This window comes from Melanostigma gelatinosum, assembly GCF_949748355.1.
Source record: "Melanostigma gelatinosum genome assembly, chromosome: 8".
NCBI classification, from domain to species: domain Eukaryota; kingdom Metazoa; phylum Chordata; class Actinopteri; order Perciformes; family Zoarcidae; genus Melanostigma; species Melanostigma gelatinosum.
In genome coordinates, this window is record NC_136641.1 from 26,291,680 (window position 1) to 26,306,936 (window position 15,257).

The 15,257-nt window shown below is 45.4% G+C and overlaps 1 protein-coding gene across 1 annotated transcript; it reads left to right on the forward strand.

Annotated features, from left to right (window-relative positions):
- The first annotated feature begins 7,500 nt into the window (after positions 1 to 7,500).
- Positions 7,501 to 9,668, forward strand: snai1b (snail family zinc finger 1b). The gene is made up of 3 exons (XM_079273370.1): positions 7,501 to 7,677; positions 7,999 to 8,535; positions 8,871 to 9,668. The coding sequence occupies exons 1-3, from the start codon at positions 7,596 to 7,598 to the stop codon at positions 9,050 to 9,052; spliced, it is 801 nt and encodes a 266-aa protein (XP_079129496.1). The 5' UTR covers positions 7,501 to 7,595; the 3' UTR covers positions 9,053 to 9,668.
- The last annotated feature ends 5,589 nt before the right edge of the window (positions 9,669 to 15,257 follow it).

Consider the following 15,257-nt stretch of genomic DNA (forward strand, 5'->3'; position numbering starts at 1 on the left):
GAACTGAAACCCAAACATGACCTGCAGACTAAAGATAGCACAGAGCAACGGATGAAAAAGAAAAAAGAGCTCCAAACACAACAATTACAAACCACAGCTAAAAACAGCGCAGTCTCTTGACACGCAGCAGGATTTATTTTTTAACCCATTCAAGAATTACTTCACTTTCCCACATACCCACGCACGCACACACACACACACACACACACACACACACACACACACACGCACACACACACACACACACACACACACACACACACACACACACACACACACACACACACACACACACACACACACACACACACGCAGAATAAATAGCCTACATGTTGATGTATTACATAACTTGGCCACAGTCAGTGCAAAAATATCTCACTCAACAACCGTCACGTGACACAAGTCTGCCATCTGTTGCTCATAGAGTGTTTATATGCACTATGTTATGGCTCGTGACCAGACTGGGGATGTAGCTCAGTGGTAGAGCGCATGCTTTGCATGTATGAGGCCCCGGGTTCAATCCCCGGCATCTCCACAGATTTTGGTCTTTTCCTTAATCTTTAACAACCTTCTGATCTCAATGCACTGCTCTGAAATATCAGAGTATGTTTATGTGAAAGAATTCTGTTTTTAGTAAACGTTACACCGAATCAAATCTATTTTTAGTAAGATTTGATTGTTTATATTTTACTTCACATCTCTAGATAATGACTCAGAATCTCAAAATAATCCTTTATTATATCAAAATAATGAGTTCATATCTCAAAATAATGACTTAGTATTTCAAAATAATGACTTTTTAATGACAATTTAAGAGTCTGGAGTCTGAAGTGCTACACTAATAATTCAATTTCATGTAGTTTTAATGTCATGAAAGTCTCAGAAGAAAATAAATATTGAAAATAAGAAAGTACACAATAATATCAATGTGAATATTAACACAACATTAACTTACAGGCTATCTTTCAGAATTGTGTGCATAGTTCCATGTGATGTGTATGTGAAAACTGTTGGAGCTTGAGGGCTTGGCAGAACACACACGCACGCACACACACGCACACACCCCTCAGTGTCTCGTCTTTAATTATTCCATGACGTGCAGGTTTTAGGATTTAACAGCGCGCCACCTGTGAGGTCATAGTTGTTTGTGACAGAGTGAAACTCTAGTCCTCTGAGTGAGATCACTGCTCCCTCACGGACCTGCTGTGTATCGGTGCTACCCACAATGCACTGGGTGTGACTTCTGATTTGTGAACTAACCTTGTGAAAGCCCGATGACAGTCTTCGTTGGTCTTCGACTGCCCCCTTGTGGCTCAGCTCAGAACTGTCTCTCTGTGCTCAGTTCACCGTGTGACCGGTAGGTGGCGCCACTTCATAGTTTCTTTCTTTCTTGACCCCAAAAGTGATCCTGAGGGAGATGTGGAGACTGTGGAGGTCCATTACTGACACTGTGATGGACAAAAAGATCCTGTAAGTCATTATAATAAGAAACTATCTTAAAATAATGACAAAGCCCTTCAGAACAATGAGAAACAATGTGAAAATAATGACTTCATATCACAAAAATATCGACTTATTCTAAATAATGAACGCGCACGCACACACACACAATCACCACCTCTTATAACAATAGAAAATGTTTCCATGTGAGAGAAATACGATTCATCATCATTTGTTTTGTCAAATGTTTGTTCATCATCCAGTCACGTGGTTTTAATGATGTGGTGTTGACGGATTCATTCGAACCACAGGCGATCAACTCTTCAGGAAACATGCAGCGGCCGTGTGTTTACAGCGCGTCTGAACTCACCTCCTGTTTCTGAGAGCTGAGATGTGACGCGACAGATTGTTTTCTCTTCCAAAGTAGAGAAGAGATTTCAAACGTCGAAGCCTCAGTGGCTCCTGAAATGATCCTTGAAAGTATCATCAAGGTACTCATGTTTTGTTGAGATCCTGACTGACTGCACGAAATAATGTAAACACAATCTGTTGCTCAGTCTTTCACCTTCGGACAGATTATTGGTTGTTGCCTGAATTGATATTTTCTGGACATTACGGTGCTGCAAGGATCGAGTCCTCAAACCAGGAAATGAGTCAGTCGTTCTACTCCTCCGCTTCCCTCTTCTTGAAGTCAAATAGCTTTTGGTCAGATGCCTGAAATATTCTTTATTTTTTCATTTGTTAATATAAAAAAGGCTTCATTCACATCTCAACTTACAGGATTGTTTCAAGTTGAGGAGGATCACAAATAAACAAATACAGAAATGTTAGAAATAAACAGAAATATAGGCTTTATAGGTGATGATGAACAAAACGTTTCAGCATCATAAACGTTTGAATCTAAAATCGAAGAGAAGAATCTCATTGGATTCATGTGGAGGGAACCAGTGCGACGCTAACTTCCTGTTCGGCCTCCAGAAATACGTCATCCCTGCAGCTCTCTATGGGAACCAGTGAATGCTGGGAGGAGATATAAACAGGAGATGAACTCATTCTGAATTATTCCAACAGTGATCACCATCGTCTGTCACGTAGCTGCTGAGCACAAATATCTAATCTGCTGTGTGAAGCAGATGGAGACGCAGTCTGCAGGTCACGTGTGCAGCACCTCTCAACGTGTCCGTCAGCAAGATGGATTTTTAACCTAAAAACATGTTAGAGTGTACAGAAGCCTGTGTGTGTGTGTGTGTGTGTGTGTGTGTGTGTGTGTGTGTGTGTGTGTTGTCCACACAAGCAGCGCTGCATTCCAGTGGGATAATCTTATCTCCCTCCTGCTGAGTTTACGGACCTCTGAACTGTAGGGCAACACACACACACACACACACACACACACACACACACACACACACACACACACACACAGTCCAGTTCACATGCATCTATCAACAAGCTGAGATGAAGGTGAAAGAGTACAAAGCGATGTATGCACATTGGAAACTGTCTGACAATGACGACATCGTTCAGATTCAACTGCAGCATCACCGCGTCGTCACTTCCTCCCACCGACGGGCATGCTGGGAGATCTGTGGCTTCCTTTGACTCACCACACGCACAACAGATCAGATGTAAATGCCCTGGAGTGGCCGTTACCTGTCGTCTGAGCGGTAACAGTGCACCTGACTGTTTGAAATGCAAAACGTGGTTTCAAGCTGCAACAACAAAAGCAACATGTGTACGAGCAGGAGAAGGTGTTTGGGAGTTGGCTTCAACTCATCCACATGAAAGGAGACCGGAGTACGGTCACCACTCCGCCACCTTCAATCAGAGCACTCCAACTTCAGTGACATGAAAGAGGAAATTGTTTCTGCAGACAATTCCAAAAGAATCCTCTCAGACAAAGAAAGACAACACATGAATCTTCAACGATGCTGTGAGATTTAGTTTGTATTTTCTCGTCCTGTTGCATCTTCAGACAGGAACCGTCGGGGAGTCCTCTGTCACAGCAGCTTGTATCTTTCTCTTACTTTGGTTGAAGTTCTGTTTCTCTTTTGCAAGATCAATTTTCTGCCATCAACAGTCACCAGCTCAGCAGTTTCCTCTTCCATGTGATGAGAGATCCTGCAACAACTTTATATTCGATAAATCAAACCGACACATGAATACACACAACACGGTGCTCGTCTGCACAATAATGCACAACATGCACACGCCGATGCAGCGTGACATGGAGCCATTACCTTCATGTCACACATCTTGTTCAGCATGTTTCATCGTCCTCTGCAGAACGCCTTCATTTAAAGTGCTTCATCTGAGTCCCGTGTTGATTGTTGTTCATGTGAAGGTGGTCCTTCAGGAAATGTGGCTGTTTTTTTCGGGCACATGTTCCCCAGAAGAACGTTCTTCTGCAGATCTTTTCTGCTGAACGAGTCCAGATTTGTCAAAACAAAACGTTGCTTCAATTTGAAATAGAAGTGAGTGAAATCTTTACTGTCTGTGCGACGAGACGAAGACATTTTCTGCACAAGATTTGGGTTTCTGTAGCTTTTCCCAAAATACATTTTCTGGGGATCTACTTTTTAAAAAACAGCAAACTTTAAGCCAGGGACGATCCATTGAGAGCACGGTGGATCCATTTCATACATACAATCATTTCATCATCACAAAACAACAAACAGAACCAACCAAACGTCATCGACAGCCATGTTACACAACACGTGTTCCAGTGTGATCAAAAACAACAACCAGCAACAATCAGCAACACGTTCAGAGACACTCTCAAACCTCGACGGCAAATCAATTCAACAAATCTTTTGAGAAACTCTGGTTTTCAACTTGATCTGTTAAAAATAAAATAGAAAGACGTTACAAACTCTATCAATGGCTGCAGGAGGAGCTACCCGGCTCTTCTTGTTTTCCTCTGTTCAGTAAAACGATTCTTGCTTTGTTTTAAAAGGCGTCCACTGTTACAGTCATCCTGACCTGACTGCCACCTTGTTGCTGTGTGTATTTCGTGGTAAACCTCCCTGAGATCAGACTGGAAGGTTTCATTCTGTTTCTGTCTGAACAGCTTCATCCCGAGGCCGGCGAGCAGAGAACATCTGCTCTGAGCAGAGAACATCTGCTCTGAGCAGAGAACATCTGCTCTGAGCAGAGAACATCTGCTCTGAGCAGCGAACATCTGCTCTGAGCAGCGAACATCTGCTCTGAGCTCATGTCTCCTCTGCTCCTCCGAGTGTCACGAGGTCACTCGGCCCTGTTGTAACACAGATCGTCTCCTCGGGGAGAACACATTCACACACTGTGTAATCAGCTGTTTTCTGTTTACAGCCTCCTACACTGTGTGTGTGTGTGTGTAGGTGTGTGTGTGTGTGTGTGTGTGTGTGTGAGCGTGTGTGTGAGCGTGTGTCAGGTCAGGTGGATGTTTCATTATTTTTCTGTTTATGTGAGTGAGAATTACAAAAGCACACAACATCATAAGAACACACACACACACACACACACACACACCACTAATGTGAATTATCTAACTCGTTATTTTAAGCCCAACATTGATTTTGATCCTCAAGCTTTTGTTTTGTAGTGTTACTGAACAAGTGAAACAGACAGTGAAACAGACAGTTGTTCTGATGAGAGGACGTTAACATTCTTTTATTTCATGACGTAGATCTGTGCCAAGCGGTCCACTCCATTTCAGAACTGACCATGAAAGATCTAAAGCAGCAGATGGTGTTTTGAGCCATTTTCAACCAAGAAATAATGATTTTCATATCAAAACAAATGTTCCACCAGCGTGAATGTGTCACTTTAAAAAGCATGTTGATAAGTTCAGTACCTCTTTAAGCTCTCCAACATCGTCCTCGAGCAGCAGCGCGCACACCTCGGATTACTTTCACGTGCGTGCGTCTCTGAGTGTTTTCACTGCTGCTCTGCCCTCGTGACCTCCAGTCTACGTGGCGTCGGCGTCAACGAGCGCTCCAACGACGTGTGAACTTTTGGGCATGCCGCGAGAATGGCGCCTTTTGGACAGGTGCATACATTTACCCCCCCCCCCCCCCCACACACACACACACGCACACACACACACACACACACACACACCACTCACTCTGTGAGCGCTGAGGCTCTTTGCGATGCTAAAGAGGACAAATGAGGACGGAGACATTCCTGTCTAATGGCTGGCACCTGATTCTCAGACTGTTAGAAAAACAACAGGCCTCATATCCTCCGATCACGTGACTGAATCACCCACCAGTCCGTCGGTGTAAACAGTTACCAGGGCCTGTGTACAACCTACTTTCATTGATCTAATCACACAAAACAAACGACTTTACACAAAAGTCAAGAACATGAAATAGAACTTTTTAATCCCGAAAGAAATTGTTGTGCCAGAGATTAAAAACACAAAGAAACACAAAAACAAGAGAATACAATTACAAACATGAACCATAAAAGAACAATTTTAAAGTGTAAAATGAATAATACTGACACCGTTGCAAAATAGAATAAGCCAGCAGTAAGAGTGGATACATGAATCAACTGAAATAGGTCAAAGTAAATTACAACAACACAGATTTAATACAAGAGTAAAAAGATGAAGTGTATAAGAAGTAATACTGGTAACTATATAATATACATTCAAATAGAAAAGTAATATTCAGCATCATATTTTGAAGGGTTTTACAAAGTAGTAAAAAGTTATGAAAATAATGTTGCACATGATATTGAAATGTTACTGCACGATGTTGAAAGAAGTAACACAATAGAAACATAAAGCAAATCATCTGAACTGTAAAATAAAATATTGGAGAACATTTGGACAATATTAAATAATTCTGGACGAGATCAAGTAAAAAAAAAGAGAAATCAACAACATCCTCTTTCCTTGTTTTCATTTGTATTACTTTCTAATACATTCTGTTAACCATTGCACATCTTAGTTATGCAGATAATGAGGGTACAAGTTTGATTTAGGAGTGTGGTTTCAATTACGCACAAACTTTACGCACGTTTACGCATTCGATGAAAAGAAAAAAGGACGCAACATTAAGTGAACCCTCTTTCCATCACGGGGTTTGCTGCATTTCATGCCACCTGAAGGCACGAGGTGGGTTAAAGCTACATATTGTTCCTGTGAGCTCGGTTCATTTCACCAGAGCTCGTGCTGTGAGCAGGCTGCGGGCTGCGGGACAGCGCCTCTCTCTTCGATGAGCGGACTTATTTCCCGCAGAGAGGCAGAGAAAGAGAGACGGGGTCGGATGGACCTTCTGTCCTGAGTGTTGAGTGAAGACAACAGAGCGTTTGTCTCCTGCACCTTCTGAAATAAAACGTCTCCACCTCACCAGGGGTGCGCCAAAGCCTCGAGGCGCAGGCGCACAATGGACACATCGTGACAAGTTCAAGGGATTTCAATCACATACAAGTACACCGGTTCAAATACTAAGAGAACATTAGAGAGTTCGTTGTTGACAGCTACGTTTTGTTGGATTATCTCGTTCCATTTTCACACTTTTCCGCAAATTACTTTATTTGCATTTATTTTCAGCATTATTCTACAGAGGTGTGCAGAAATAAACAGCAGTCTGCCACCTCACACGTAACGTACGAGCCGACAGAGGACGCTCCAGCTTCAGGTTGCTTTGCACGTTTAGTGAAGGAATGGACACAGTGGAGCAATGCAAGGTGGAAGGAAGTTAAACACAAGATACTCCTGGCTGCCTTCTCCTTCTTCTACGGTGGAGAAAAGCATTCTTGTGCATCGTTTTAGTAAAACAAAAGGAAACTCATGTTTGCCGAACTCTCCTTGGAGTTGCACCATCTGATCACATTTAATGACAATAGGTGTCTGTCTGCAGGTGAAGTGAGCCATCAGAGCCGCGAAATGCACCATTAGATCAGCGCTCACAGCTTTTGGCACATCGGTCACCTGTGGCGAGCGCCCCGACGCGCGGGGCGTGTCTTTGGGGCGGAGACACGCCCACCCCCACCCCGCTGCTTCTCCCCTCTGGTTACTATATGAGGAGGCAACTTTGAGACGAGATACATTCAACCCGGTCAGCGGTTCTCTCCGTTCAGCTACAACCTGCAGCAGCCCGAAGAGGAGAAACTCGGGAATTATCATTCTTTTCTTGAATTGATCGGTGAAGCCAGACCTCAACATGCCTCGGTCATTCCTTGTCAAGAAGTATTTTTCCAGCAAGAAGCCCGTCTACAGGGAGAGCCAGCTGGAGAGCCAAACTGGTGGGTTTTATTTGCTCTTTGATTGAGTGGATTGGATAATTGGATGCATCTGTGATAATATTTGGAATGTTGATTGAATCCCAGTCAGACAGAACAGATAGAAGTTCCCTTTAGACCCATGTGGCCGCTTTCTTACCTTGCATGTAGCTCTCCTGGGTTTCTGGTCACCTTGATAATCTGCTAATGGAAAAGCCAGATGGATCAGGGTATATTGAAAGCAGGCTGTAAGAGGACACCCAAGAATGAAAACAAGTTTAGTGCTTCATTCGATTATCAGTCCGTTCCAACTCACCTGACTTCCCTTCTCTCTGTGTCTCACAGCTTTTGTCCCAGAAAGCTTTGCACAAGCCGAGCTCCCAACGCAGAACAACAGCATCGCCCTGACCTGCTCCCCGACCAAAGCGTTCTCCAGCAGTATGGACACCCTGCCTGCACCTCTCTCCCCAATCACGCCCGTGTCTCCGTCCCCCTCGCCGCTCGGCCCTCTGGACCTCAGCAGCTCTCCGTCCAGCAGCAGCGAGGAAGAGGAGGACGGCGGGCGCACCTCGGATCCCCCCAGCCCGGACATCATCCAGCACATATACCACTGCCTGCACTGCACCAACAGTTACACCAGCCTCTCTGCACTGTCCCATCACCAGCCGTCCCACTGCGCTCCGCAGCAGCAGACTCCGTCCCTGCCCGCAGAGGTCTCCGCACGTCCGGCCTTCCACTGCAAACACTGCCCCAAGGAGTACACCAGCCTGGGCGCCCTGAAGATGCACATCCGCTCGCACACTCTGCCCTGCGTGTGCCCCACCTGCGGCAAGGCCTTCTCCAGACCGTGGCTGCTCAGAGGACACATTCGCACACACACAGGTATGCAACCAGAAAGCAGCTTTAATTCACATGTCAAAGGGAGCAATCCCATTGACTTACAAGCTCTGTTGGCTTGTAAATGTAACAGCGGGTCGCGCTCATTGATATTCATTGACGTCTCCTGACGTGTGAGCAAATGTTATTGCTCAGTGTGGCACAATCTAATCTGGGCCTCACAATGGCTACGCATGAAAAGAAGTGAGTTAGGTCGTTCCTGCCCTTTTGTTAGTTTATCTGCAGATCATTTGAAAAACAATGACCCGAGGGCCCTTCTCTGTTCCCTGGCCTGTTAACAAAGTGCATACTCCTGAACGTCTCTTGTCTCTTCCAACCAGGTGAGCGGCCCTTCGCTTGTCAGCACTGTAACCGGGCCTTCGCCGACCGCTCCAACCTGCGCGCCCACCTGCAGACCCACTCCGAGGTGAAGAAGTACCAGTGTGGCTCCTGCTCGCGGACCTTCAGCCGCATGTCGCTGCTGCACAAGCACAGCGCCTCCGGATGCTGCCCCGCCTCGTAGACGTTCACATTCCCCGAAACTGTTCTTCTCGTGAGCCAGTTTCCCTCCTAAGAAGAGACATTATACCCAGAGCGCAGTGAGCCATGATGAGACAACTGGAGTTCTGTTGCTTTTATGAAATGACTCCTTCAGTGCCTTTCTGCAGGACGCTGTAGGTCGGTGTTGTTTGCGGTCGTGTCGGCTCATCTGTGCCGCGTCCTGTCGGACTCTGTTTGTGTGATTTGAGGGCAGCTGGACATCCAGTTAATTCCCAGGAAGCTCCATCGGTGCCGGCCGGTCCGGGACTCGGGCCATGTTGCAGCTGCTTGTGTGTGTGTGTGTGTGTGTGTGTGTGTGTGTGTGTGTGTGTGGGGATGTCATTCCTCACTCATACTATACATACATGGCATGTGTGTGTGTGTGTTGGGACAGCTGTCTGTGAATGGTGCACTGCAGAGGCAGGGCGCTGAGAGACGTGTTAGCTGTGACCTCGTCAACAGGTGACCCGCCCGCTCACACACACTAAAGGACCACTTCAACCTGACCAGAACACCGGCACCAATATTGTGGTTTTACAGTCTAAACTGTCTTTATTTAGACGTGTTCTTCTGGGAATGCTGTGACCTGCCGTTTTAATGATCCGTTCTGTTGAATTCAAATGGAAGACTGTGCCTTTCTTTTCTGCAACATGTAAATAAAAGCTTTGTTTAAAAAAAGAAAGAACTTTTGTGCTTGAAGATGGATTAGTATTTCAACGGGTGTCGTATGAACTGCCGACTCTAAATGAGTTCATCAGGACAGACGTGGCAGACGGTGCTGCGTGTGTGCGTTCGGAGGAGCGGGAGAGGTTTGTGTGATGTTGAGTGATGGGGGGGGGGAACACCTGCACACACCTGCCCGGCTGTCAGCACACACACAGAGAGGAGCTCATGCTAAAGAGACGGGGGGGCACGGTGCGACTGCAGGTGGGAGGAATCATTTGTGGTTTTAAAGACGATGCTGAGCAAGAGTTGGCAGAGTAAAATTCTGTGGCCCGATCCAAATGTCCCCTCTGAGGCCTCGGACCCTGAACCCTCAGCGATCAGCGTGAGAGGCTGCGAGAGCTGGAAATGGTAAAAATAAAAATGTGACATTAAGTTGTGAACGGTTGCGACACATAACGCTACTTTGACAACATATCTTATGAACAATTTTGGGTTGTTTTAAAGAAACAACCCAATGATTCCAGGATTGAGGGTCATTGTCATGATGCAACGTCTTCCAGGCGTTTGCCTCAGAAGACGAGGTAATGGTCAAATGATCTCTTTGTCAGAAGCAGGTTTGTAATATAGTCCCTATCTCTTCTGATTTTATGTTCCATCTATAATCCCGAGTGTTTGTGTACATTTAATATTCCAGTCTGGTTTTTTACGTGTCCAACTTCAACTGGTAACCCGGTGTTAACGTCACAACGCTATGAATTGTGGGTAATTCCCTTAGGCAAAGTCTGCAGAAAAGCGGACTGTTCATAAAGGACTCAAAAAGCCTGCGAGAGAGACCTCAAACACCATGAGACAGAAGACAGAACTAAACCCTCACAAACTTTGGGGGGGGGGGGGGGCACCTCAAAGTCAGTGCAGATTTGGGATTGGAACAGTGTGAAATTAGCGGAGTGTGGGAATCCCACTGACCCACTTGCTGCTGCAGGAGCGACCACAGATGGAAGCAAAGAAATCCCAGAGAGTCCGACTCCAGCAGAACCTCCGGACCGACACAGATCCATCTGCTCCGTAACACTCTGGTTACCTGAGAGGAACCTCTGCAGGAAGTCTGCTCAGCTGAGAGGGAACATCCAGGGTGCACATATGGCAGCAATGTGTCTGCAATCCCCACTGCCCTCCTGACCCCCCCAACACACACACACACGCACACACACACACACACACACGCACACGCACGCACACACACGCACACACACACACACATCGACGCCAGCATGTCTTAGTGAGGTAACAACGCGTTTCCTCCGATAGCTCTGTGTTGAGAGGTGGATGCACATATGTGTGTGTGTGTGTGTGTGTGTGTGTGTGAGGGGGGGGGGGGGGGGGTTTGAAGAGGCTCAGGATCAGATTGCATGACTTAGCTTGCCCAAATGTAAACAGCACCCCGAAAAGGCTATGTGACACACACACACGCACACGCACACACACACACACACACACACACACACACACACACACACACACACACACACACACACACACACACACAGGCATATTGAATAAAGAGCTTTACTTTGATGGAGGGGGTTTTTCGTTTGTCTGCCGATGGGCTGTTTTGACGCGAGAGTCATTTAGCTGCTGCACACCTACGCAGGTAGTGAGTCAGAGAGTCAGAGAGGCAGAGAGGCAGCAGCAGCCACAGGGACTGAACTCAGCCTGAACTGCCACAGAGACGCTGCAGCGGGGTCTGATGGCTTAAACTGTCCCTTTAAGCCTTAAAGGGACAGTCCACCCCAAAACACCAACAGCACATTTGTCCTGTAGAATGTAGATAAGAAGAAGTGACGTCACCCGTCGGTTTGTGGACTGATGTTACGAAGCTTTGATTTTAGCACTTCGGCTGTCGCCATCTTGGTTTTGGAATGTTGCTGTCTTTTTTGCTTTTTGCATTCAGAAGTGACACAAGAGGGCGGAGCTAAATACAACGGAGCGCTATGAGACATTTTAAAGGCTACCAAAATGTTACAATCAACTTTCATGAAGTGAAAAAGCACCGTGAAAGGGTTAAAGGTGAAAGACGAAAACACGGACAACTCCCGGACTGGACAACACTGTGGTAGAGACCTGTCAATCACTGTGTAGCCCCGCCCTAAAGCATCCCCTGCTTTATGGTCTGTGTGACTCTAAATGGACCATAATGTACTAAATGAACATCATGCTGTATTGAAGAAGACTTGAAACTAGAGATTGAGACATAAACTCATGTTTACAATGTTTACTGAGGGAATAAATCAAGAGAGAAGTAGAGTCATTTTCTATAGACTTCTATACAACCAGAGGAGTCGCTCTGCATCTCACACCAAAACAATCAGACCGATAAATAATAGCATGACAAGTAATTTCATTTGTCCGATTAAGTTCAAAGATGGAGCCACACAATGCGTTAAATACTGCTCGATGATGTTTTTTCTCCACATTGCACCAAACGCTGTCATTTCTGATATGTTTCGGCCTTTTTGAAATCTAACTCTTGACACCTTGCTAGAGGGACATTTTTCTGCTTTGCAGTGTGTAGGAGGCCGCCTGTCACTCTGTAGCTCTGAGGCAATGAGATCACCGGACCTGGCACCGTTCTTTTCCAGCGAGCGTCATATCATATTGGTCTCCTCAAAGTGTTTTAATGTTTGCGGCGTCACGCATGCGGCCCTTGACTAATGTGACATTCCTGAGCCATTAGTGACAGACATACAATACGACCATCGAACAGAAGAAGAGGGCTGCTCTGTCTGCCGGCCCTGCAGTCGGCTCTGGAGTCAAAGTCAATAATTGGATTTTCCAGTAACGGGAAATAATGTTATGCTGACCTAATTATGAAGAAAAGGGGATTGCCGCTCGTTTCAATTTCTCACGTGTGTTATTCCCACAGACAGGCATTGTTGCCTCGCTCTATTCTTTGTCGTTTAATCATCATTCACGGCCTCTTAGATAATCTGAAGCTGTTTTTTTGTTTTAAATTCAAAATATAACACAAATAAGAATATCAGAAGCTCAGTCTTCTTTTAAACTCTGCGCCAAAACCAGGCGGCAACCTCGGGTTCAGAGAACTGAAGCCTTAAGCGTCTTAGAGCTGCATTCTCTCTAGTGTCCACCAGGGGGCGACTCCTCTGGTTGTATAGAAGTCTATAGAAAATGACTCTACTTCTCTCTTGATTTATTCCCTCAGTAAACATTGTAAACATGAGTTTATGTCTCAATCTCTAGTTTCAAGTCTTCTTCAATACAGCATGATGTTCATTTAGTACATTATGGTCCATTTAGAGTCACACAGACCATAAAGCAGGGGATGCTTTACTCTACAACGGCGTCTCGGGGCAAAACTATGAAATTCCTGGAGAAGGATATAGAGAGGCTTGGTGAACATTTTAAAACAAAAATTGAAATCTGTGTCATATTTTACAAGTTGAATCTGTTTCTATCCATCACTTGTTTCTTCACTTTGTGGTAAAGCACTTTGAACTACTCCCCCTGTATGAAAGCCAATACATGATTTAACTTTATCAATATGATTCATATTAATAAATTAAAACCAAATAAATGCAGTTGCTTCTTTTCACAGATACCAGTAAATTGGAAGCCTGTTGCTTCACGAGCTCGACTTGGACTTGTGTACACAAAAGCCGATGTTTGACCGTTCGCAGCCGGATGACTTTTATTTTGTTAGAGTTCCGTCTTCCTGGAAAAACTAAATATATGCGTCACTCTAAACAATCGACTCGCGGAGAATCGTAGCTGAGCTTCTTCGCACGTGTGCAGCAGAAGAGATTCCAGGGCTGCATGAGATCCACTCTGTTGATCTGAGCAATGGGAAGCAGCGTTGCATGCAACTGAAGACACAAACATTTTTGGAAGCTGAAATTGCAGTTTTCTCCTTCAGCTCTGAGTGTATGTGTTTGCGGTGATGTTTGGGTCGCAGGAAGTGGCCTGTCAGTGTTGTACAAACACAGCTCTTCCAGAGAACTGCTGATATGAAGCATCTGTACGCTGCTACAGCCGTTTGTGTGCACACGGATGTATGAATGTGTCGGTGGGTGCAGCTGGGGGGTTGCGAGGAGAGGGAGGGCACAGTATGTTGCTGAAATCAGAGCTGGCAGAGGTTGCAGAGCTGAATCACCGGAGGATCAAATCCGAGCCAAGGAGGTTCAGTCACTGGGTTAAAGTTGCAAACCCTCTTACAAGCTGCAGAGATCTTCCTCAACGCAGGCTGCGCTCATCCAGCGCGCGGAGCTTCACCTTCGGTAAAATAATGTGCTGTGATTCATCGACCCCACAAAAGCAATTTGTGTGGAATCAACGTGTTCACGTGCACAACCGCAAAAAGGATGGATGAGCCGAAGTAAAACAGGTCTGGCACTCAGGAGACAGCTGTTTGTGCTCCGTGTGGAACAAGAAGACGATGTTGATTCATTTCTCACGTGACTTCAGCAACGACGAGTTATTGTAACATAAACCACGATCTTTTCCAAAACCTCAATATATCACGATCTTTTCCAAAACCTCAATATATCACGATCTTTTCCAACACCTCAATATATCACGATCTTTTCCAACACCTCAATATATCACGATCTTTTCCAAAACCTCAATATATCACGATCTTTTCCAACACCTCAATATATCACGATCTTTTCCAACACCTCAATATATCACGATCTTTTCCAACACCTCAATATATCACGATCTTTTCCAACACCTCAATATATCACGATCTTTTCCAAAACCTCAATATATCACGATCTTTTCCAAAACCTCAATATACCACGATCTTTTCCAAAACCTCAATATATCACGATGTTTTCTCAAACCTAACTTCGTAGTTTTATTGTCTAAACTTAACTCAGTTGTTTCCTGTAAAAACGGAACTTCACAATGAAAAGGTTTTGTGGATGTAACGAGTGGAAATCGCTGGAATTTTGTGAGAAAATGCATGAAAAATGGGGAGTAACTTTTTGGTAAGATGATGAAATGAACCGTTGAACGAGTGCAAATTGCCCAACGTCACAGTCCAAAGCTTCAGCACCGAGATCTTTACGGGCTGACGACATTTCTCCAGCCTGTGTGAAATAACGGCGATGTAGGGAAACTGATGGCAGGAGGTCTGAAGGAAAGGGTGAACTGGGGATAAGAAGACGATAATGGGAGGAGGAGAAGACGAAGAAACGAGAGAGAAGAGATCGGGACATTGGGGGAGGGAGGGGAGGGGGGGGTGTCTGGTGAAGAATGAATGTTTCTGTTCGCGGCCCGTTTATCAAATCAGTAGGGAGTTGCATTTGTTGAGGAATGCCACATGTTGCAATGTGGACTTGATCAATGACTTGTGCTGTGAGGGCCGAGAGATACGCTCACTGGAGGCTTTCAGGACCTCAACGTCCTGAACACGCTCACCGACACGCATGCTTCTGCACACAAAGAGCTGACATCTCTGGACAAATGAACCCGTTTCTACCCAAGGACAGGATATGGTCTCT

Coding starts and splice junctions, on each gene's coding strand:
- snai1b (XM_079273370.1), top strand. CDS start 7,596: ATGCCTCGGTCATTCCTTGTCAAGAAGTATTTTTCCAGCAAGAAGCCC. Junction 7,678..7,998: donor CCAGCTGGAGAGCCAAACTG/GTGGGTTTTATT, acceptor TGTGTCTCACAG/CTTTTGTCCCAGAAAGCTTT. Junction 8,536..8,870: donor ACACATTCGCACACACACAG/GTATGCAACCAG, acceptor TCTTCCAACCAG/GTGAGCGGCCCTTCGCTTGT.